Here is a 24,661-nt window from a genome sequence, read left to right as displayed (position 1 = left end):
TGATGTAAAATCAATGCAGTTTAATGAGTGAATTTACACTTTTGTTAATATAGTGTAGCAATCGCACTCGGAAGTCAACTTTGTAACAAAAACAAAGAACATTTTGCATCCTCAAGTTTATTTTGAAATTCCCTACTCCCTCTATACAAGATTATTTTATTTTTTTATTTTTTTTAGACTTTCCACAAAGGCAGCAGTGAAGTTTCAGTGACATTAAGTATTCCGTTCAGGGCAAAAAATAAAATAAAATAAATCATAATCACAGTGTAACAATTACATATTTCTGCTGTCATCTTTGGCTGGGGTTAGGCTAACAGTTCACTGCCTAGCCAAATACCTGGGAGATTACAGTCAAAGCTGGTAGAGCCAAGAGCTGTGGGCTTTAACCTTACAAACCCATGCAGGAATGTATGTTTTCAGGAAACAAAAAAAAGTTACCGCCAGGGATGTGACAGCATTTCATTTAATAAAATTGTATAGACAAATAAAAAATAAATCTACAAAACTGGAACTAGTAATATTACACAACAATAAACACTTGTTATATTCTACACAAAACCAAAATTCTTGGTCTTGATGGCTAGTAAGAGTTTTTGTTTCAGAATCTGTTTGGAGGAATATAGTGGCACGTAGAGGCGGGAGATGCAGGTGTTTGCAGTTGGCAGATGCTGGTCATCAGGAGGCCGTATTGTGATGGATGGCATGGGCTGGAAACCCTCTTCACTGGCGGGCAAAGACGGGCTTGATGTCCAAAAGTAAACCTGCATTTCAAATAAAAACAAATGTGGTCTAAATATATATATTTTTTATAGAAAAAATCCACTTGTAAGGCAAAACAGAGTTCAAGACAGCAAGGACACACTTTTACCATTCCATTATCTTGCAAACTCTGACAAAGCTGCATCAACAATTTTTAGACTAGAAAGGAACATACCAGGTCTTGTCTCTCAGTCATGCTCATCTTCTCCACAATGGACCAGAACCAGCGCTTAAACTGCAACAATTTCTCTGCATTTTCTCCTATTGAAGATCAAGTTTATAAGGTGATAAGTTAAAAGTAAAAACTTTCTTATAATATACACACGTGTTATCTAAAGGAAAGTGAAATGCCATTTGTGGTTCTCAAATATGAGATCACCTGAATCTTATTGGTCTATATAGATGCTACTAGAAAATTTAAGTGGATCTCTCAATCTCTTATAATAGCACTCAGAGTTGGCTTGGATTTCTGATAATTAAAAATAGGTTCCACTATTAAAATACACAGAATTGATCTTTAGCAAAACAACCCTTTTACCTCTTTCCAACTACAAAAAATTGCTCTTACTTTTGAGGAAAGTTTATATACCTGATTCGTCATTGAAGGAAGTGAAGCTAATGAGCATCTGCACGTTGACTTCTCCACAGCCATTTACAAGAAGCCTGAAATCTTCAGCAGTAAGATCTTCAAGAGAGTTCTTGGGTAGCACATCCAGAAGGCCTTTCCTCATTGCCTGAATGCATGATGCAGAACAGATTATTATTCAACCCCCAGCTTAATTTCACTTTTAAAGTACCAAACCTAAAATGTTATTAAAATATATGCTATCCAATGGGGCTTTTAACATTTTTTGTCAACCTGAAAGAATTAAAAGGTCTTATTCCATGGCATCACAGGTGTTTCTTTAGCCGCATCAGGTCAATTCTCACTTTACAGTGCATATAACTGCTATTTTTGTGATGCCTCAAACTTAACCTCATCAACTGACAGGAGCACAATCCTGCCATTTAATCCTGATACTTAATAGTACTTACATGTAGAGGCTGCTCTGCCACAACTAACATCCGGTGTTCTGCATATTTTCTGACATACTCGTATACATTCAGAGGAGTAACTGGTATATTTACACCACCGGATACAAGTTCCACCTAAAAAACAAACAATTCAGTTGTAAGAAGAGGCACATGCTCCACCTGCAAAGCTCAGCATTTCTGTATAGTCATTATCTTTTTTTTTTTTTTCTTAATAGAAGGAGAAATGAAATGAAAAACTAAATGTATACAAACATCTACTCCTGGTTAATAGTCAAATATATTCTCACATTTTCATCACTGATTGTAATATCTGCTTAATAGGTGCGAGAATCATTGATGATGGTCCGATATGATGCATATTACGATGCAAAGATCCTGTAATGCGATGCATTATATTTTGAGAATACATTTAACCATACATGCATGTTTCATACTCTGTCAATTTGTTCATATAAAGAAACATCTTTCATCATCCATGTAATTAAGAAATATCGCATCTTTTTGTGTTGAACTGGGAAAAAGAAATTCCACTTCAGTTTTGCATATTTTTGCATAGGTTTGTTTTTTGTTTATTTGTCTATTTCTGATTAACAGTAAACATTAAACCCTGGAACAGAATCTAACAGTAGGGTTTGCAGATCCAAACTACCTATATTTGGGGGTTGAATATCTTTAAAGTTCTGAGATGGTAGAACATTATTTTTTTTCCTTTTGCATCAATCTGGGTTGTAGTGAGTATTCAGATTTTCAGGAAGCACTACTGACCCCGCAGTTTGTTTTTCAGAAGGTATTATTGTGTCTTTATTGATCTTAACAATAAAGCTCCGTAAACATTAAGTTTATGTCCGTGCCCCATCAAACAATTAAATAAATCATGCTCTATAATTTAAACTAAGAATGCTGCTGAGTACAGAATGTTTTATACCTGTCCGCCTCCTTCCTCTTTACAGAGGTCAATAGCAAAGGCCAGATCCATAGCTGCAAAGACAGCCTCCGCGTCAGCACTCTGAGAGGCCAGAATCAGTTGTCGCAAACTCTCGTACATTACAGGATCAAAGAATGCAAAATCATGCCAGTTCACCTAAACAGCCAGGAAAAAAAGTTAGAAAAACTGTCCAGCTTGGAAAAAGAGAAGTGAGTTGGTGGGATTAATAAAATAAATTAAAAGGTTACCTTTCTACCAAGTAAGACCTTGATAACATGTCTATTTAATGTAATTGGACATAATTCATTCTGCAGGAGGCACAACCCAAGAATTCTGTTGGAAGAAGGAAACAAAATACAAATTAATCTGAAATGTACAGTTTTGAAGAAATGCTTTTTTTATCTTCCCCTAGGGTTATGTAGTTTCACAGCCTTAAAATTAAATACAAAATCAATAGAGCCCAGGAGGATCCATACCTGCCGATGTTACGAAAACAGTTTAGTCGCGCCTCTGTGTTCTTGCCTGGTCGGGGAGAGTAGAAGCCCCTCTTCCCAGGCTGATAGAACAGAGGAGCGTTGTCGTCCCCATCATCAGGGTCATCCAACTCCATGTCCACCACACTGCGACTAGAGCCATGCCGCTTCCTGTTTTCCTGCTGCCAACAAGAAGAAAGTCTTGACAATGTGTTCTCCACTCATCACCCAAGAAGTGTACCCCCCCAGTCAAACAATGTATAAAAAAAAATATTACTATCAACTATCACACTAAGGGCTCTTTCACACCAAAATTCACTCGCAAGTGTAATATTAATGTTGCCATTTTGCATTAATTAATTTCACTTATTCTGATGGAAAGTTCTGTACAGATTACGGGTATATTTTAGTTAAGCCAGGCAGTTTACCTTTTGTTGCACTGTCAATTATAACATTGCTTTCACACTGGGAGACTGTGGGGAGCATTTGGTGAGCATTCATGCTAATCCATTTCATATTTCACAACAGTCAAACCTGATATAGATGTTAACTGAACTCACAGGAATTAACCTTTGCAAATCAACAAGGCAGTTTCCTTTACAACCAAACAAATCATGCAACCTTATGCATAAACACAAACACTTACCTGTGACTTATCTGATGAATCTAACAGTCCAAGATCCAATATACTGTCTGCACCATTTTCTCTATAAAAACAACACATATTGAAGTTAATAAATGGTTTCGATGAGAACCGGTTAATAATTTATCTTGAATATTAACACTTGAAATATGAAGTGTCCCACCTTCCATGGGCAATAATGAGCTCCATCGCCTCTTCTACACGGGCCCGCAATGAATCTTCACTGGCTAAAAGCAACAAGAGCTGTGCTGGAGAAAGCTCTAAAAGCATTCCTGTGATTTTGCTGGCAAATGCCTTTATTAGAAAAAGAAAAAAAAAATTACAATAATTCAAGCATGAAGAGAAAGTGGTGAAAAAGAATAAGGCTCTCTAGTCAAGGAGCCAATCAATATGAATGCATGACTGGGAAGTCCTTGTGTGCTAATTGTACCGGCTGCATGGCCTGCACTCGTGGGTACAGCCTCTCTCCCAGAGCCTGTCTGTGGGCTGGCAAAGGGTCAGGTTCATCACTGGGGTTGCCTTCTGATGCTGGTCTGAAGGGTCTGGTGTCTATTGAGAGCTGCCTTCTGGAGTCCCTAATAAACAAAAGAAAAAGAGACTGGTGTATGGGAGGATTTAACAAAGACCCCCCCCCAATAATCCAGACCTTAAAAATATTCAGTTTCCAAAGCTATGCAATTTATAGAATTAGACACCAATTTCAACATGAAAAAGGAAGCTGTATTTTCAATATTGAAGTAGGAAAATGTAATTCTATATTTCAGAGCTTGTAAACTCACCTGTCCCGGTCCCTACGAGAACCTGCTCGCAGTCCACCGCTCCTCCTCTCTCGCTCCCTGTCTCTGTTCCTCAGACGCTGCATTAGATCTAGACACGAGGATAGATTTAAACATTGAGATTATCTGTAACCTATACTGTTCTTTTCAGTGTAATTTAGATTGCAGTTCATCACCATTAGAGCACACACTGTTTTAATTACATTTAACTAGCAGTTCTTAAAAGGAAACATTTTAGTTTTAGTCTTAGGAAGTGCTTTCATAAGATACAAAAAATAAAAATAAATAAAACCACCACTGTATACAAATCTGAAAGATGACTGCTAATCATGATACGAACAACCTATACAAACAAAATATTAAAATCTGAAGCAAGTGCTTCAAAATGGCAATCAAAAATAAAACTATAGTCAAGTCTCAATTTTATGGAACTTGTGAAGAGGATCATTGTGAATATAGATGGAAGAGCAGGTGAAATATTTCAAAATGGCTGCCATTTGTTTATTTAGAGGTTATCTTGGTTCAAAATCTGTACACAGAAGACAAAACTGCAACCCCAATGCCATGGCAACAACCACAGAAACAGAATATTGCCTGCTGATACCAAGCAATTACAGCAAAAAGAGCAGGGTGTCACACAGCTTTATTCAGGCCAGGTAGCTCTATACAACTATTTATATAATCTTCGAATTTAAAGGTTTCCTGTAAACTAGATAAAACAATTAAACGTTTTTACTTACTGCTGGCCTGCATGCCTTTGCTGGCATTCTGTACACAGTCTAGATTGGGTAGCTTTTCATTGGACAGGAAGGCCTGGGCGATGGCTGTGTAGAAGCTGCGTGCGACCCCACTGCCCTCCCCAGGCTCATCCTTAAAGGTGACTTTGACCCTGTGCACAGCCATGGGAGTGGTAGTGCAGCGCCTCCCGAAGTGAGTGTTGAGCTGCCTCATGGTCTGCTGGATGAGCTGGTCTCGGTCCCGGTCCACCTCCAGAGCCAGATCCCTGGACTGCTGATTGCGAAGCTTCTCCATCTCCCGCCGGAACTTGGATTCCTTCACCTCGAAGCCACCAAGCTCTGTCAGGATCTATAAGAGCAAAAGCTTTTAATAGAGGAACCATGAACCCCTCTCCTTGCCCTTTAGGGAAAGAAGGTTGCCGAGGTAAACACATTAAAGGGCCTATGCTATTAATTACTAATGAAAAGGGGGACAAAACAATTGATTGTTAATTTGTTTTGTTATGGCTTTTATGCAGTTACCTTTCAGGAATCATACTGCTGCTACAGAGGAAAACGTTTTTTTTCCTCCGTATTTTGGGAGCGTATTGCTGCCAAGAAAAAGACTAATTGTAGATCAACACCATGTGTAGGTCTTATGGGTAATCTTGTGAAACAGAACTGGATGGACAGGATAGAAACGAACTATACTGCTCCTGCGAATGATTCTACAAACATGTATCTTTAGTTAAAAGCCTGTTATATTTTATTGTGTGCTAAGTCCACTACACCAAAAGGCCAGGTCTCCTTACACTGTATTGATTTTTCTTTCTGAGGGTTACATCTCACAAATATTGAAAATGTATTTAAAAAGAGGATGCCATAAAGCACGTAACCAATGTGCAGAGCTCTCAAATACCAAAATACATACCGATCCAGGTTCAGCCCCAACATCTTCCATGAACACTCGTCCAAAAAGTTCTAAAGACAGACGCCATCGTCCCAGAAGCATGTCATGGGATATCACCATTCCCATAAAACTACAATGAGGTCTGTTTAAGGAATAGAAGAAATACTGTGAATATGAAAGAACGTAGTGGCTGTGAAAGAAACTGAGTTCTTATGATGCACTTCTCACGATAAGAACAGATTAAAAACTATGACATGGAATTGAACTCTTATAGTAGACTTAATGTACTTATACTTTGCTAACAATATCACAAGGTTGTTTAGAAAATGATTGTAAAACAAATGAGCGCTCATGGAAGAGCCCTGAAACCTCTAGGTTGCTGCATACTCTGTCAAGAGTGTGATAAGATTGAAGCTGCACCTGAACGAGGTGAGTGGCGGGCCCTCGCTCTCAGTCAGCCCTATCTCTGCTAGCAGGCTGCTCTTCAGCTGTGCGGCCAGGTCGTGTGCAGAGGGTCCCGGTTTTGTGCTTTCAGGCTCTTCCTCAGGCAGAGTCTGCTCCTCACTAGTCTTTTGTCGAGTCTGCATGCTCATCACATTCTTCATGTTCGCAGAGTAAGACATTTTAGTAGGCAGAACCTAAAAGTGTGGGGCACGGGTTTAGTTAGATGAAACTTAAACTTAAGAACTTCAGAAATTAAAATCACCAGAACTTTAGCTTTCAGCATTTGCATTTTAGCTTGATGAAGCAGTAAAAGCACACTCTTGCTAATAGAATAAACTTAACAGAAACATTCATTTAAAAAACACTCTGATGCATTAAATGACAAAACTTTCAAACAGCCTGTGAAGGCATCAATAAATCTTGTGTATTCTTCCCATCTTTAAGTATTAAAACACGTGTCCACTGTAGGCACATAAAAAAAAAAAAAAAAAAAAAAAAAACTTTACCTCAAGACAGTTTCTGTCCACAGTAACTTCTGCAAGTCCTTTGCCCGTGTTGTATGAGGAGGAATAAAGACCCTGACTTGGGCGTCCAAAAAGGTCTTCCTTTCTTGCATTTGGCTGTAAAGGAAAAATAGCTGTCAATATCTCTTCTGTATTTTGTTCAATAAGCAAAACTTCACGACACTGAAATAAGAGCAAACGTCTTGCTATGATAAATCTATACAATTTGTACAATAAAAACTAAATTTGCAAATACAAGAAGGTGATGTAAATATACTCTGTAGTTCACATCTCAGAATGATTCCTAACAGAACACAGATCAGTAGTGAAAACACGAAAACCACTATGTAAAATAGCGGTTTATTATTTCAAATCCAAATTTGTGGAACATCGCTCCGATCACAAATCCAGCTGCATAGGTGGATTGAACAGGTTTCTCTGATTATTCTCAATTAACCTCAAGCCTTTATAATGGGAAAATATAAGGATTATACTATTTGGGACTACATGATTTGTTAACCACTAAATTCAAATTAGATGTGTGCATTTAAAGTTGCACATGATTATAATTGATAATAATGATAATAATATAATATAAAAGGCACACTAAAATGTGAATTTAAAATTTGTAGTATTTCTAATTACCTGATCAGATTAAATTGTTTAATGTTAAAAGTAATGAACAAAGACAAATATGAGGCCTCAATGCTATGGTACAAAACTTACACACGAGAGCAATGAGCAGAAGTGGTTGAATGGAGCTGGCCTTCCTGCCTGAAGAGTTGGGACCTTTACCTGTAACAGGTGAGGCTGGTCAGCCAATGGGATGGCTTCTGCCAGGGGCACTTCAAATGGGTTTGGAGGGATGCAGCCCAGAAAAGTCATGGAGTCAGAGCGGCGGAAGAAGGGGTGGTTCTGGCCCGTTTCTGCTGGGACCGCTTCCTCATCTTTGTCGTGGAGAGTGGAGCCTAAGTAACAGAGCAGTGTCAGCTTGAGAATGGCCCTATTAGTCCAGTTTATTATTCTGTATTTTCAGATTTATTAATTACTTTCAGACTTTTGCTCTTTAAACTAGAATTTCTAACTGCAATTGCAAAAACAATACTAGTTTTGTTCAGTCTTTTTTCCTTCTAAATAAGACCTTAGAAAAAGTATACATTTCACATTTCTGTATGTATTCAGAAAGGCTTTTTAACATAACTAAAATATAAAAATGAGGGCATTATTCCATCCACACCTCAAAACAAACTGTCAAAAAAAGAACCTTTGAAGGTTTAAAACTTCTTTGGATTCAAAATCTGGTCTAGCTAAAATATCTTGAGCCTCACTGACAAGGCACATTTCTTCCATACGTCATCTAGGGATAGGCGGAATAAGGGTTTATGGTGGTTTAGATATACTACTGTATAGAGACAGTAGCCACAGTACAATGTTGTAAAGTTCAGTATACATGGTAAATGACTGTTCTGTGACATGAGTACTGCTGGTCCTGCATTGCTTTTGAAATATAATTGCACTGAGAATTTGTTAATCCTATAGAGTGCATATAATACTCGCCAAGCAGTTCCCCTTATTTCAGAAACTCACTTTTGAAACTGGATATTTATTAGACAAACTCGTCTCTCTCACTTCTTGAACCACGTCCCTTCAACATACATTCCTGTTAATTGTCATCACCGCAATGTGATTTGTGTTGTGAAGAGTGTTCTAGAGTTGGTCACTAACAATGTCTGCTTCCAAATTAAGTAATGATAATTCAAGTCTTGACATGATCTTTTCCAACTTGCAAAATTTATTAAATACAGGCCTATTACATGGGTCCACTTTGGGTTTGAAAAAAAAAAAAAAGACAGCAGTGTTTGAATATGGTGTTCCTTTTTGTAGATGCTGCAGAATACTGGTTTGTGCTTGTGGTGGAAACATGCAACCTTTTTTTTTTTTTTTTTTTAAAGATCTAAGGGACCATCCCCCTGTAATTTATGCAGACATCTCAAAGTAACTTGCAGGTGCACATACAGGTATTCGCCGCTTTGATGTGTATACTGTATTCCAGTGTGCAGGAAATGTGTAATGTGTCTGAAGTGGTACACACATTGTTCATTGGCCCACAGCACTCATGTTGTTCACTGGGTCAACTAGCCTTTAACACCCTTGGTAGGACTCTGTACTAGTGTCATGCATGCCAATTTGTGTCACAGTCGGTATAAGTGGCATGGATTAGAAGGCACCAAAGCTGGAATCAGAGAATGCTACATGGCGGACAAAGCGTGCACCCGGGGAACTTCTGATGAACAAGCGTAATAGTGGGGCATGAGGTATGCATGAGTATGAAGTGGCATATGCATCTGCCATTTGGTTTTGGAGAAAAATATTTTCGTAGGATTTAATTTTTTTTCACAATACGCATTACGGCAACAAAACCATGTGACCAGCACATGCAGTTTTCACAGCATTTGCAGGTATTAGTAGTGTCTACAACACTTGCGAGTTTCATGAGTTTTCAGGCATGTATGAGCATTTTAGGGGCATTTCAAATTTCTGGCGGAAGAAAAAAAAAAAAAAAAGAAATCCTAACAAAAACAAAAATCCCCAATTTAAATTTTTTTTGGGCTCAGAACGTGCCAGAAGTGAGAGGGTGAATCTAAAATTAAGCTTAAGAAAATCAGTCAGGAGCCACAAACCTGGGCAGGTTAAAATTAGAATACAACTGGCGAGTTTTAGTTTTGAAACATTTAAATTAGTATTGAACACATTTTCAAGTTAAAATTGACACTGATGAAATGCATCCCCGTTAATAAATTTATGAACTTGTTTAGCACAAATTGTTCTAGACCCTCTATTGTGCAGAATAGAATTGTATAGTCCTTTGTGCTAGTGCTTTTAAATAATCAATATATTAGTTAGTTTTAGGCAGTACAACCAATTTTTGTATTCTGTTTACCAGCAAATAACTTTTGCTTTTCAGTTGTAGGTGAAAAACCAAGTTAGAAAGCATATACTTTGACAACTTACTCTGATTGGTGTCCTCATCATTTTCATGCTCCGAGTCTTCATTGTCCAGTCCCAGCTCTAACAGCTCACGAGTTCTACAAATTGAAGAAATTCAAATACATGATAATGACACCGGTTCACAACTCCTTCCGGGTTTATCTGTTTTTCCCTATCAAAAAAAAAATGCTTAGTCTTCTTATTCTGAATTGGGCAAACATTTCAAAACATGAATCCTTTCTTGCCTTGTTTAACCCCAATAATTAGCTCTTTAAATTTGGAGAAACACTGAAAATATAGTAATGGTTTCAAATATTCTATTCCAAAATGTACTAAGATCAAAACATGGTTTGTGAATGCATCACCTCTTTCTCTCCAGCTGAGGCGTGTCCAGTGTGGTCTGTTGGTTCATTGCCTTGATCCAATAAATAAGTGCTTGGAAGACATAGGCTACATGCTTGAGAGAGCAAACATCCAACACTGGCAGGACATCAGAGTGTTCGTCGTTGTGAGAGCGCATAAGAGATAGGGCGTAATTTAGGAAGTCTCCACGTGCTGACATCATCCCCTGGCGAGCACTAAGCAAAGTGGCAGCACGTCTAAAACAAAAGATTATTATTTTTAATTCAATGCCTCATTACCCTTCATATTCTGACAAATAATCAGAAGATGTATTATAGAACACCAGTCACTGTCAATATTCTCTTTTTAACTTTACTTAACTGTAGATTCTATATTGTGCTTTTAATAAATGCCTTTAAATGAACAATTTACATGAATGAAATATAAGGTCTTCAGAATGTTTGGTTTCAAACTTTCTTCTCAAACAAACTGATACCAGAAAATAAAGCCATCACACAACACTATCTAAATACAAAGTTTATGGGAGTGAATATGTAATACAAAAGGTATGGAATTTTATTTTTTTAAATCTCAATTCATTAACTGTCAGCTCAAATTTATCTTGTCGGAGAAACCAGTGCCAGAGTGTGTACCTGCGGCCCTCCAGGGCTCTGAGGCTGGCCTCTTCTCTTGCAGTCATTCGCTCTCTGCGTCCCGAGTGCTGGGAGACATGGAGAGGGTGGCTGGGGTGTCCAGGGTCGCCTGCAGATGACAATGCAGAGCCATAGCGCAGCTGAGCCTCAGTGGAGTCCATGATGCTCACCATCCAGTTCCATGTGGGGATTAACTTCTCTTCCACATAGTTCTAAATAACATAGTAGGAAATGAAAATATTTCATAGTACAAAAAAATTAATCAAGGTAGCAGATCCTGTGAAATGAATGACATTTTAAATGCACAATACAATTGACAGCCCTGTAAGCAGTAGATCAGGGATCCTCTTGATTTTGATAACCTGAAAGCTTTTCCTTTTACCTTGTAGTAATTTCAAAAGCTTATTGGAAGGGATACTGATGACTCCTCCTTACACTGGCTCTGCAGGTTGCCCAGCTTTCACTTATGAGATTTCAGCTTCTTCACAGAGTGTAATAGGTCTTATTGGTAAAATGTCCTGGTATGCATTGTAAATCAATTCACCTCCAAACTGTAATAAGGGCACAATGACAAATCTGACAAACAGTCTAATTACCATCCAATCTCAAACTTTTATGTCAAGGATTTTTTCCCTCCTTTTTTAAATGTAAACCTGCTTACAGAAACATCATAGCACAAGATATCCTACAGAATGCAGACGAGAGGCTATTAAGCTTTTGTTCTTGGATATACCTGCTGCATTTGACACTACTGACCAATTTTGTTAAAGTACTCTTGGCTGTGGTCATTTTTAACCTATAATGATCAAATGCATGTCAACTGGAGGATCAGCCAATGCATACAAAGGTTGCAGGGTTTCACAGACCTTTGACTGGTCAATTTTTTTAAACTGAATTGGCTATTCACGAAAAACTGATCTGACAACAGGCTTAACATTTTGCTTATTATGCTAACATCACTCAAATTTGTTTATACATATTTTGAATCTGATACAGAAACATTAGTTTGAGGGGTTGTTTCAACATGTCAGAACTATAGTATACTCCTGGGAATAAGAGCACTTTTAAAGTAAACTAAATCTGGACATTATAATGATTCAAAACAGCTGAAGAGTGCAATGCACGAGAACATGACAAAAAAAGTGAAAATACATTTAAAAAAGAAAATTGTTGAACCTCATTTCATATAGCCATAAACACTCACACTGTATGTCTTATTCAAGATTTAATCAGGAGACAGACACCTTGATAATTCTATTAACATGAATGAAGACCAATATGCCATAATGTGTTGCTTTTTCTTGCTTATATATATGGTCTCTGGATAAGCATGTAGTGAGGAGACAGATCTGGCATCACACCTGTAGGTTGACAGCATCCTGGTAGGTGAGTTTGACAGCGGCAGGGATCTGGGAGTATACAAGGTGGTTGTATTTAGGGATGAGGCCCATGAGGTCAGAGATCTGACGGATGACAATGCTGTAGGCCCTGGCCAAGCTGCTGGCTGAGGTCAGGTAGCTGCTAGAGTTGCTGGCCTCCAGGGCTGCGGCAGCAGCAGCTGCACTGGTACTAATGGCACCACTTCTCCGCAGGTTTGAGGGGTCAATGTAAATCAACCCTGTTGAGCTGGCTGCAAAGATAAAACAAACAGAGGGGAGACTAATTGTTAGTCTGAAGGAGAGATATTTGGAAAAAGTATAATCTATATTCCCATTTACATTTCTGACAGTCCAACACTCATACCAAGGCTTGTAATCTATCCCTAATTCTAACCCTTTCAACAACAACAACAACAAAAAAAGTGTACATATTTACACAAAACGCCTGATGGATATATAATGTGTTGAAGTACTACTTCATGGACAGTGTTCAATACAGTACTTATACAGATAATGTACACCCGTTTCATCAATACCACTCCTAGACAATTTTGATTTTCATTAAATCATAAGTGTATTTAACAACTATCAATTATTTATCCATGGAGGAAAGCAGTCTATGACTAATTAAATCAGCAATGAATAGTATATTATTGAGAACACATTAGATGTGAAATAATATGCATTTATAGCATCTTTCATTCCAAAGGACCCCAGAATGCTTTACAGTTGGGAGGGGACTCAATTCATCCTCCCTTGAAATGTAGCACCCCCCTAAGGTGATGCATGGAAGCCATTGGAAGCTCACCACAATGCAGATAAAGTGGAGAAGTGGGAAGTTATTTAGGTAATAAAATGATAAAGGGACGTTAAGCAGGACAGATTGAGAAAGCCTCTTAAAAAAGTACTACAGGGAGTATTGGTGTTTGACAGATAGCAGCTCATGTAGCACATCATCTCCTTCCATTGTAATGGGAGATTATTTTTAATGCAAGGTCTAGAAGGAACAGCACTCCCTATTGGACCACCAACACAACTCTACAGACAGCTAAGGGACAGGCCAGTTGTTCAGGAGACTTGCCCGCAGGTGTGGAGGTGCTGGAGGGGGCATTGCTCGTGGCTCTCTGGCTCTGGGTGTTGCGCACAGCCCACTGCATGGAGCGCGGGGCTTGGGCAGCGCTGTTGGCATGGGAGGTGCTGGTGGTCCTCTCCAGGGGCTCATCCACCATGAAGGTCTCCTGGTCCACATCATCACTCTGGCTACTGCTGCTGTCCGAGTCACTCGAGTCGTTGGACTGAGAGTCGTCCTCTGAAAAGAAGGCAGGGACACTGCTGGCACCTTCAGGAGGAGGGATTCAAAACAAAGACAGTTCAGTGCAGGCGGGATGGGGGGTGTGATTGCTCCTCTATTGTGAGGCAGGAAATCTGTTAGTTTTCAAAGCCACCGCAAGATACATGCCACCTCTGTTAGACATACAACATCAGGAAAGAATTCAACCATAGATACATATAAATGTATCTATATTAATAACCAATTTATTCTGACTAGCCTGGCTTATATATTATTTCCAATTGCCAAAAAAGGCATGGATATATTTTTTTCTTCCTCAAATTGACATTTTTGGTTCCATACTTGTACTTCAGTTTATCAGTTGTGTGTGTTTGTATATGTATAGAGGGGAAGTAGGACGGAAACGGACAGCCCTCTGAATTGGAGAATAGCCCACAGTCCCATATAAAAAAAGTGAAAAAGTTGAAGCAAATAACTGAAAAATAAAATTCACACTGGTTAGCAGGATGAGCCATACGCTTTAAATTAGTCAGTTATTTAAATTATACTATAAAAACAGTTAGACTGCAAGTAGGTAATGTTAGCACAGTGTGTTAACAAATGATACAAATGGTACTAAAAACTAAATTTGGGAGAATTTCCTCTGATAAACTTCAAGTTCACTCTGATCCTGAAATATATGCATTGAAATAAAGAGGAGCCCATACCAAACAAGGGAAATGCCAGGGAGGCCCTACTTCCTGCAAATGAAATAAATCGCTTGTTGAACCAAGGACTTAAATTTTATGTGTCTTCAATAAGCCCTCATGAACTACATAAATCAATGATCTTATGCCCTGAAATGCTAAGATTCACCAAACTTGATGTGCTAATATTATCTGATGTGTACACTACACTAGCACTAAAACTTTACCTGAAGTATTCAGACAAATCTTACAGAAAACCATTACATTTTATTTCAGTTTATTTTATTAGGTGTATTTAACTGAATAAACTGAATGTTTAATTTGATAAAAGTAATGTATATATTTTTTTTTTAGGAAATAACTAATACTAAAACTGAATATTACAATTATAATATAAAAATGAGGTTGCCCAGAAGAAAAGTTTTTATTAAAACTATTTTCCAAAAATACATATCCCAAAAGCCTCAGTATTTGTATAATTTGTAAACTATTACAATAACTTTAGAAAAACACCATGGAGAACAATATTAATATTAGGGGGCAATTATGAATGGCACACTCTTACAGGGCATTCTATGACCTTTGAAATCCACACAACCATGAAAAATCAACAAAATATTAAAACATGACAGAAAAAGAATAGTATCATTTTGCCATTAAATTTGTTAGAACAATACCTGCTTCAGAGCCAGCAGTAGCCGCTGTGACAACACTCCTTCGACCACTGGCATTGTCCTGGTTGCTATGGTTGCTTTCACTGTCACTTTCTGTTTCTGCAGCTGCCAGTAAATCAAGTTCCATGTCACTGCCTGAATGGAAGTGAATAAGATGTTCCATTACACTTTCTAAGCTGGAGATGAAAAATCTTGAGAAACTTGAAAACATTTCAGATTCCCAACTATGGAAATTAGACAAAATCATGAATGCATTTACTGGGACATATCCTCTAGGCAGCCCTTACCATCTTCATCGTGTTCATCATGTTGTCCCTCAGCCTCAGCATTCTCCTCCCCCTGTTCCTCCTGCTCATCATGATGATCCTCTTCCCCTGCCACCCCCTCCACCACCTCCACCTGACAAACACACACTGCTAAGTACAATCATACTTCATATTTGGGAATTATCACATCTCAGAAGCACCCTCAACCCATTATTTTTGCATTAAGTGCTTTGTTTAACTGATTGCAGCTTTGTTCATCCTTTCTGTATTACACACACAATTATTAATTTCCTTGCATTGCCTTTATATCACAATTGTATATTCCTGTTTTATGCTACTTTGCAAATTAGTGATATTCTAACAGATTCACACCTTGACTTAAAATATTAAGACAAAAAGTAGCCAGAGGATGAACAAAATGAACACTCATGCATAGCTAACTCACACCAGCAGAAAACAATCCTGGAATCACTCTAAGCTCAGTAAGAGGCATAGTTTGGTATTCAACTATTTTATTTACAGATGCCAATGCTCATTATGTAGCCTTGGGAGTAGGGTTTTTCCTGAATACACATATAAGCTCCTAGTAATTTTTAAGAAAAAGACTCATGTTCCAATCTAAATTGCTTTTCTTTCTGAAGACAAAATGTATTACCTCCTCAACATCTGCAGAGACGATATCATCCTGCTCTTCATCTCTCCCGCGGACCGGCTGTGACTGGCTGATGCGCCTCTGCTGAGGGTTCCTCATGATGTATGAAGATTGAGACTGGCTGGAGCTACAAAAGAACAGAGTTGTGAAAGCAGTGAGAATAATTTCTCAGAGGGCAAACAAATAAAATGTAGTCTGAAACAATTTTATAAGTGTTTAAAATAAAAATCCCCAATCGTTTTTAAATCTCCAAACAACCAAGTTAACAACCTACATGTTTAAAGCAATGTGAGAACACATGGTATATAATTATCAAATTATTTATGCTTCATAACTGTGCCACCAGTGTAAAGTACCTGCTGGATTGGTCTGGTGAGGGTCTGGGTGGCAGTGGCTCGACAGAGAAGAGCTCCTCACTGCCCTGCATAGCATCAATGCTGGTACTAGCCAAGGTGAAGGGAGCAGTGGGGCGGGCAATGCCCATGCGCACTGGAACTATCAACGATTCAGCCACATTACACAATTCCTCCACAGCATATGGTAACAAGGCCTGGAATACACGCTTGCACTTCCCTATAGGTTGGGGTATAAAGTTACTGGAAAAACAAAAATAAATACAAATTATAACTTCCAAAAATGATAAATCAAAATATATTTTCCACATGGAAGTAATTTAAATAGTTTGAATAAAAATGTCTATACTTGTTAAGGTTGCATTAAAAAAAACATGCAAATATGAAGGAAACGTGCTTTTAAAAACGATACTATGCAACAATCCCTCTGGGACCTCTTACAGCAGACTATGACCTGGTTTGCAAAAACTTCAAAAACTGGGGAGGGGTCAGATGCTGTCAGCTGCAGCCACTTTGGCAGTGCAAACGAGGCATTAGAGATTCAGACATTTAAAAAAACATTAAAACCATTAATCAACATACCAAAATATTGAACTTGCTGGTGATAGTCATTAACATTGTTTGTGTGAATGTGTATGTAATGTTTTAAATTAAAAGTGTAAGCCTACAAGTCTACCATAAGTCTGTACACATACTTTTTCTTCTTTGATGAAGCCATCTCCACACTGAGAATGACAAACACCCTGGCCACAGAGCGCAGGAACCTCATAGTGACGTTAATGGCCTCCTCTCTTCGACCTGGAGTGTACTTATTTTGAAGCTCTTTCACCAGAGTTCCCAAAAGCGTATCTAAAAGCTACAAAACAAAATTAAAATAAACAGATTTTTGGGAAGTTAGAGAACAATCAATTGAAGTCCTTGGATTTAGAGAAGCTGAACAAGATCAACTGTGACCCAACTTACAGTTATGTCTGAAGTGCACTTCACAATTAGACAGTGGGTAAAGCAGTCCAGTCGGATTGTTCCACTCTGCTGGTTCAGATACACCTGCTCTTCTGGAAGAAGGTGACCTATTCTGCTGCTCGCACTAAGCCTGTAAAACAATAGGAGCATTGTGACGGACGAGTCAGCATTCTTATTTAAAAACCACAGGTGTACTGTTAAGGCACTCACGGGTCTTTGTTCTCCTGAGATCCAAACATGATCATGGATTTGAGGGCATTCCAATCCTGCAGCACACGCTCCAGGGCCAGCTGGGCAAATCGGGGTGGCTCCAGGTCATGATCTGGCATGTCTGAATCTGAAGTGAAAGGTTGTCATTACAATACATACATAAACAGTGATTACTTTCTATCAAAATACAGTGATACAAACATGTGGTCCTATTTTTGTTCACTAGCTCTTCATCAATTTTCCTCAGTTTCCCGACATTAAGATTTTGCAAAGCTCTTGCCCACAGTCTAATGCTGGAGTCACACTACACGATTTTAAGCCCGATTTGGCCCTCACAACAGATCGGCACTGATCGTCATGACAAGAAGCCTGGTCGGGGCGCATCCCCGCCACCGATGGTCATGTAGTGTGAGATGGGCTGCAATGTGATCGTTTGGCCCCCGATCCGATTGTAAGCTAGTCGGAGCCGCTACGATTTTATTAAACATGTTAAATATTTACGATCATGGAGAGTGACGTAATCAGCAGCCAATGAGAGCTGAGCTGACTGAAGAAGAGAAAAGAAACAGGAACAATGAACATGACAGGAGAATAAGATTTTCATACCAATGGTTGTTTCAGGGCACGTTATTTTAAAATACTATACGCTTTTTGCGTTTGTCTGCACAGACTATCACAAACAACAAAAGCGGCTTGCGGTCGTGTTCTTTCTTCAGTTTTGCTCAGATCTGCAGAAATCCACTGATCCCATTGGTGGAGCAGCGCAGATCTGCGCTACACAAACGTGACCTGTACATGCGCATGTCCGTGTTTGTTAACCTTTTCGCTGTTTGGATCACTCGTGTTTGAGAGATTTGGAGGCTGTGATGTAGATCACCACGACAAGGATTTCAGATCAATCGTTTAGTGTGTGTTCTCCTGTACTTACCTACCCTGACTTCTCTCACATGTATAAGTGTTAAAACCTGAAACTGATGCATTTAAATGATTTTGTTTCCCCTTTACACAACAACACCCTTACAATATGGGGAAAAATGGGCAGGTGAAAACTTTATATATAAAAAAAACAAACAAAAAAAAAAAACTTAAGTCTTCATTAGAGAAGTATTCACTCCCTTTCTATGACAATCCTAAATAAGCTAAGGTGTAATGAATTTCCTTAAGAATTCACACTAAGATAAATTGAGTGTCTGCAATAAAAGTGGTTCACATGGTTTCAGATTAAATACACCCGTCTCTGTAAGGTCCCACAGTTGGGTAGTGCATGCAAAGCAAAGATACTACCAAGACGACAAAGGCACTTTCAAAACAACTCTAGGATAAAGTTGTGGAAAAGAACAGATCAGCAAAGGGGTACAAAATATCCCATGGAGCACAGTCAAGTCAATCATTAAGAATGGGAAGTTAAACAATCATCCAGAATCTCCTTAAAGCAGGCCATCCTCCCAAGCTGGGTAATTGTCAAAGAAGCCACCAAGAGGCCAGTGACAACTCTGAAAGACCTACAATGTTCCATGGCTAAGATTAATTATTTCTTCGCAGATGCCCTTATGCAGGCCAAATTACACTCTTCTCCAGAGTTCAGAGCCCTAACCACTACTCCACAAATGGGCAAATGGATGGACCTAAAAATACAAACAAATCCTTGAGGAAAACCTGCTTCAGAAAGCAGAAGACTGAATACTGGGACAGAGATTCACCTTTCAGCAAAACAATGACCACAAGCAGACAGCCAAAGCTAAAATGGAATGGCCCAGTCAAAACAGACTATTAGTTTGAAAATCTATAGCAAAGACTTGAAGACTGCTATTCACCAACAACCTGCATCCAACTTGACAGAGCTTGAACAATTTTGCCAGGTAGAATAGGTGAACAGAAAACTTGAGTGAACTAGTTACTGAATCTTCTTGTATATTGAAGCACCTTTAAAAACTCAAAAAAAAAAAAAAAAAAAACACTCAACAGACCATCAGCATTTGCAGCCTTGCGGTTTCTATCCTCTCTGATCCTTGGAGGCCGATACTGGCAGTGTTCCACAGTCTGCCTGGCAACCGTCTGCACCAAGAACAATAAGAGATGCTCTCCTCTGCAATGAAACCAAAGATTATTAAACACTTTAATGAAAGTGACTGAGAAACCACAGCGACATGCTAAAATCTACGCAAAGTGTCTGCTATGTACTTGCCTGCTGTTTGGCATGGTGACAAGGTTAGTGGTGGTGAGAAGTCTGTAGAGCAGGTCAAGACGGGCCGATTTCTGTCCAGCAATCAGGGTTTTACATTTGCACTTCTCCCAGCAGTCACAGTACGCAGTAGGAGATGTTCTCTTCAATCTGAAAACAAATTCATTTTATTCAGAGGGGAAGCAGCACCATATTCAAATCAATTAGTTGACATAGTGAAGATATGCAGAGTGGCTTGGCAACTACTGATTTCCACTTTAGAAGGCACTGTATGGCATTGTAGTAAGCCATATCAAACTCTTTACAACCAAAAATACTCACTTGCAGTCATGCCCCTTGTGGCAAACTCTGGCACACTCTGTGCAGCAGCAGAGAGATTCCAACAAGCCACATGTTCGGCACTCGAAAATATCCTAAAACATCAAAATGGTCAGAAGTGTTAGAATGTCACAGCTATGAATTTTTGCATTGGCACAGGATAGCATCCTTTTATTTTCCAACTGGCAAGTAGAGTTCACCTGATTAATGTGTTCAGCTCCAGTCCATGTGAAACTGCAGGTGTCGTTACAGCAAAGAACATAAAGAGGAGAGTCATCTGGGTTGGTTCCAGATGGGCAGATCATTTCCATGAATACGGCATCCTCCTTTTCGCTGGAAGCTGGGTCACCTGGAGTTCAAAATAATGTCAGCTTATTAATTAACCAAAGTTGATCATGTTTTGAAAATATTTCACAAAATCAGGGATGCACATAAATGTAAAATGCAAATGTTACACATAATATTGATACATTTTGTAGAGAACAAAAATAATGACTTACCTTTGGTTATTTTTTGGGCTGCTTCAAGGATGGTAATAGCAGCTGGATATGCTCTCCCACTAACAGCCAGCATGAATGGTGTCATTCCTCTTGCATCCCTATAAATCCACAAATTTAAAACATTATGCATGGCATATACAGCATTTCTAAGAGTTGAACAATTGAGTATCTTTAAAATATACTAAAATGGATAATTACAATAAGCATTATAGGTTAGAACTTTCTTGCAGAAAAGACATGCTAAGAAACCCAAAAGCATTTATTTATATAGGCTACATAATGGAGAAGTTACGTACTTTGCAGAAAGCAATTCCCGGAGATAGGGACGAAGAACAACACTATCACACATCAATTTCAGAATCAAATGGGCATTGGCTTTACGATCTTTTGACTCCACTACTGACGGCTCAGATGAAGGTCCTGGTAAGAAAAACAGAAAAACCTTGTTACAAAAACACGTTTGTTCTTCATTTTACAACAGTCCACAAACAAGTTGCTTAAATCATACCAGTCAATATAAAGGATTTTCAAAAAACTAAAACTGGCTACTAGGCATAACACGTATTTAGCAGGAAAACTTTTTTTAAAGTATAATTCACTTAATTTAATTAAAAAATAAACATTTAAGTAATTAAGTGTAGGCTACATAACACAAAGTGGGTGGGACCTAGAATATAAAATGATAAAACTGCAAATATTGATGAACTTAAAGTCTCTGCATTCAATTCGCATTTGTGGTATGCATGTACTTTATTTTTTCCTGCCACTGTTTACCTGGTATGGTGGAGGTACTGGGTCCCTGGCCAGTTCCAGTGGAAGCAGTGGTAAGGGAGCCCACAGCAGGAGCCAGGATAAAATCAATATCACCATCTACAGGTAAACAGAAAAGAATGAAATGTGTAACAAAATACAATACAGATACAATATGCAAAAATTTCTAGGAAACAACTGGGATCCTGAATGTACTAACAGGAATAACAATGTATATTTAAGTATAGTAGTCTACAATAAAGAGCATTAGACCTTACCTGGGTCCATGGGAGGCGGGTCTGGAACCCAACTGGGTGGGGCAATGGGTGGGGAAACGGGGTCCTGGTGGTCACTGGAGGAGGGCCCGGACTCGTGACGACCCAAACCAGCAGCTCTCAAGGAACGTCTCATCATCTCTCGCAGCCGCAGGCTAGGGAAAGGAGACCTAATATTAGGACATGTTGCTATAATTCACTTTTGCAAAACAAGGCTGCATAAACATTTTCCAAACAATTGATAAGATACAGTGAAGTAGTCTTATTAACACTGGTAGCATTTGACTGTATTAACTATGAAGGACTGCTAACAATAATCCACAAACTGTGTAGCTTTTAATGCGATGCCTTATGGCAGGGGTGTCAAACTCAATTTTACCACGGGCCATATGATCATTTCAAATTTCATTCGAGGGCCGCATAAATATTTGCTCATCCCTATTTATAATTCACTGTCAATTGAAAAATTGGCAATACTCATAGTTAGATTTATACTTTTTTTTTTTTTTACTTTTATGATTATTCAAAACACACATTTGACCTAATTGTTGCTCTGAGGAGGTAGTGGTTCCCAACCCTGGTCCTGGAGTACCCCCTACCCCTGCTGGTTTTTGTTCCAACCAAGCTCTCAATTACTTAATTGAGCCCTTAATTGAAGTAATCATTTCTTAAATCAGTCTTAATTATTTTAAACAGTATGGGGTTTAAGTTCAGTATAAAATTGTATAAGGAAAGTATTATCTTATTAAGGAACCAACATTCTTTTAAAGTAAAATGTAACCAAATCATTACATCAATTAATGGTTCAATTAAGTAATTAAGAGCTCAGCTGGAACAAAAACCAGCAGGGTAGGGGGTACTCCAGATCCAGGGTTGGGAACCACTGAGCTACCTTGTCAATGTCCGGTGTAATGTGTTGTGCTTCAGTATGCAGTGTAGATGTCATTGTGAGGTTTGGGCGGATTTGTTGCGCTTCATCAGTGAAACTGCTGTCCGCATAGGTCTGCACTTCAAACACAGAGGACTGTGTACGTGGTCTGTGGTACCGGCGCTGTAATAAGGGCTAAAACTCTGCAGCACCAACGGGACTGAACTTTGCCTAAGTGTGTCATTGATGCAGGACTGGATCAATTAAAAACGACCTGCACACTGCGTCATCTCCAAAGGTCTTGTTATTATGAGTATGCAAGTTCTCCTTTTGTAATTGCGCAGCGAGCAGCAATCTTCATCAAACCAAAAGAATAAAATCGAAAATAGGAGTTTAAACAGAACAAACTAAGTTCGCAATATAAGACCGTAAAATATAACCATATGTGAAACCAAACACCAGTACAAATACAAGAGAACAACAAAATAGTGCAAAGTAAAAAAAAAAAAAAAACAATAATAGAAACAACCCAATAGTGTGAAAACAGCGATTGATGCTCACTAGAATAAAAACACGGGCAATTAACAATTGAATACATTGAGATCTCAAATGCAACTGCTTAACATCACTAAAAGAGAATAAAACATTGACCACAGCCAGGATGCGAAATGGGCCAACAAATCTTGCCCTATAAATAGACATCATTACGATACAATTATATATATGTGATTTAACAGAATATAATACAATACTTAGGCGATGCAGCCAGGCTTACTAACAAAAGCAGAAACCAACACTGCTAGACTGGCCCTGTGTAAAGCGTTTCTCGCTTAAAATAACACCAAGTTTAAAAAGCAATAACTTGACAATTGAAATTAAGGAACAATGCATCAAAACTGAGAAACCCTATAAGTCATAAATTGTAGCCACCTGCTACACATGGTTTGCTGTAGTTTGTGTTTTTAATTCAGCCTTTGTGCAGCCTCTGCTCTCTCTCCACAAACACCCATACTTCTCTTTGCATTTAGTCTCGTAGTGCCGCCGTATATTGAATTATTTCATTATGTCTAAACTCTCCTTACAAACAAGGCATACAGGTTTTAAACTGTGCTCCACAAACAGATATTCCCACTCCCAGCTTTCCTGAAACACTCTACTTTCCTTTTTTCCGATTTTTATTTTCCCGAACATTTTGAGTTGAGTTTTATTGCAGAAAGAACAGTACGTGGACAGTAACTCAGCCTGTGATTGGCTGTTAAAACCCTACCTCGCGCCAATGACACTCGCAATGGCTGATGGGGATTCTAGATTTCACACGCAATTTCTGCATTCAGAAGCTGTCACGGGCCTAATTACTTAATGATACACCACCTTTGCAGGGGCTGGATTAAAACCATTCGGGGGCCGTTAGGTGTGCAGTTTCTTAAGCCAAGACTTGACTACATTTATTCATCTCTTGCTTTTGAGAGTTTGCCACATTAGGAATGTGAATGGCCAAAAAAAACTTAAGTATAGCATATTGAATAATATTGTACAGATAGAATCCCTAATATAAAACTAGAAAGACTACAGGCGCTTTTACACTTCCATTTCTGATCTGAATCAAATGCATCGATAGCATTTAGGTTCAGAAATGGCAGTGTAAAAGCTCGGTCATCAGATCAAATGGCCTCTCAGGGAGATGGTTCAGCTCTGGATCAAATGCTTCGGTAGCTGTGTACTGTGGTGGTTTTTGTTTTAAATGATAGACATTTTTTTTGTATGTTTAAAATGCTTTGATTGTGAAAAAATATGCAAGTGCATTGGTTCGTAATGAGATAAAATGAAAGTTTTTGATATAGCCGTGTTCTAAAGGAATAAATCTAATATATGCCTATAATGAAGTTTGGACTTGCATGCTAGTGCACATGCAAAGATTCCTGTGGTGGCTGAAAGTTGATCCTGATCAAATGACAGTGTAAACGCAACACCACTGATCCCGATAAAATGTAATGATGCATTTGATCGGGATCAGAAATGGCACTGTAAAAGCACCTAATATGTACTAGTTACCTTCAAATGAGAAGTGTTTTAACTTTTACATAGCTTATGAAAAACAGACTTCATATAGATCATTGATTTATGGTA

General features: G+C 38.6%; 1 protein-coding gene across 15 annotated transcripts in view; it reads right to left on the bottom strand.

Annotated features, from left to right (window-relative positions):
- Positions 1 to 5: 5 nt before the first annotated feature.
- Positions 6 to 24,661, bottom strand: part of ubr5 (ubiquitin protein ligase E3 component n-recognin 5) — a 94,067-nt gene continuing 69,411 nt past the window's right edge. For 6 of the 15 annotated variants that reach the window (XM_066690911.1, XM_066690912.1, XM_066690917.1 and 3 more), the window contains 37 exons: positions 21,670 to 21,821; positions 21,416 to 21,511; positions 20,938 to 21,061; positions 20,642 to 20,739; positions 20,342 to 20,490; positions 20,145 to 20,236; positions 19,827 to 19,973; positions 19,609 to 19,727; positions 17,642 to 17,768; positions 17,432 to 17,561; positions 17,164 to 17,324; positions 16,472 to 16,711; positions 16,119 to 16,242; positions 15,485 to 15,596; positions 15,201 to 15,332; positions 14,545 to 14,577; positions 13,624 to 13,885; positions 12,529 to 12,793; positions 11,168 to 11,379; positions 10,538 to 10,771; positions 10,197 to 10,270; positions 7,911 to 8,152; positions 7,188 to 7,301; positions 6,658 to 6,875; positions 6,259 to 6,379; positions 5,352 to 5,697; positions 4,615 to 4,702; positions 4,266 to 4,410; positions 3,999 to 4,129; positions 3,839 to 3,899; positions 3,196 to 3,374; positions 2,968 to 3,052; positions 2,720 to 2,875; positions 1,795 to 1,908; positions 1,349 to 1,493; positions 935 to 1,020; positions 6 to 761 (listed from right to left, as the gene is read on the bottom strand). In XM_066690911.1, coding sequence (XP_066547008.1) covers positions 549 to 761; positions 935 to 1,020; positions 1,349 to 1,493; positions 1,795 to 1,908; positions 2,720 to 2,875; positions 2,968 to 3,052; positions 3,196 to 3,374; positions 3,839 to 3,899; positions 3,999 to 4,129; positions 4,266 to 4,410; positions 4,615 to 4,702; positions 5,352 to 5,697; positions 6,259 to 6,379; positions 6,658 to 6,875; positions 7,188 to 7,301; positions 7,911 to 8,152; positions 10,197 to 10,270; positions 10,538 to 10,771; positions 11,168 to 11,379; positions 12,529 to 12,793; positions 13,624 to 13,885; positions 14,545 to 14,577; positions 15,201 to 15,332; positions 15,485 to 15,596; positions 16,119 to 16,242; positions 16,472 to 16,711; positions 17,164 to 17,324; positions 17,432 to 17,561; positions 17,642 to 17,768; positions 19,609 to 19,727; positions 19,827 to 19,973; positions 20,145 to 20,236; positions 20,342 to 20,490; positions 20,642 to 20,739; positions 20,938 to 21,061; positions 21,416 to 21,511; positions 21,670 to 21,821 — 5,527 coding nt within the window. In that variant the 3' untranslated portion in view covers positions 6 to 548. The remainder of the gene's footprint in view (positions 762 to 934; positions 1,021 to 1,348; positions 1,494 to 1,794; positions 1,909 to 2,719; positions 2,876 to 2,967; positions 3,053 to 3,195; positions 3,375 to 3,838; positions 3,900 to 3,998; positions 4,130 to 4,265; positions 4,411 to 4,614; positions 4,703 to 5,351; positions 5,698 to 6,258; positions 6,380 to 6,657; positions 6,876 to 7,187; positions 7,302 to 7,910; positions 8,153 to 10,196; positions 10,271 to 10,537; positions 10,772 to 11,167; positions 11,380 to 12,528; positions 12,794 to 13,623; positions 13,886 to 14,544; positions 14,578 to 15,200; positions 15,333 to 15,484; positions 15,597 to 16,118; positions 16,243 to 16,471; positions 16,712 to 17,163; positions 17,325 to 17,431; positions 17,562 to 17,641; positions 17,769 to 19,608; positions 19,728 to 19,826; positions 19,974 to 20,144; positions 20,237 to 20,341; positions 20,491 to 20,641; positions 20,740 to 20,937; positions 21,062 to 21,415; positions 21,512 to 21,669; positions 21,822 to 24,661) is intronic. The other 9 variants (XM_066690915.1, XM_066690920.1, XM_066690921.1 and 6 more) reach the window with 5 other exon arrangements.

The sequence above is a fragment of the Amia ocellicauda genome, chromosome 18 (assembly GCF_036373705.1).
Source record: "Amia ocellicauda isolate fAmiCal2 chromosome 18, fAmiCal2.hap1, whole genome shotgun sequence".
Classification (NCBI taxonomy): domain Eukaryota; kingdom Metazoa; phylum Chordata; class Actinopteri; order Amiiformes; family Amiidae; genus Amia; species Amia ocellicauda.
The sequence above is the reverse complement of the archived record's forward strand: the minus strand, read 5'-3'. Positions and strand labels throughout refer to the sequence as shown.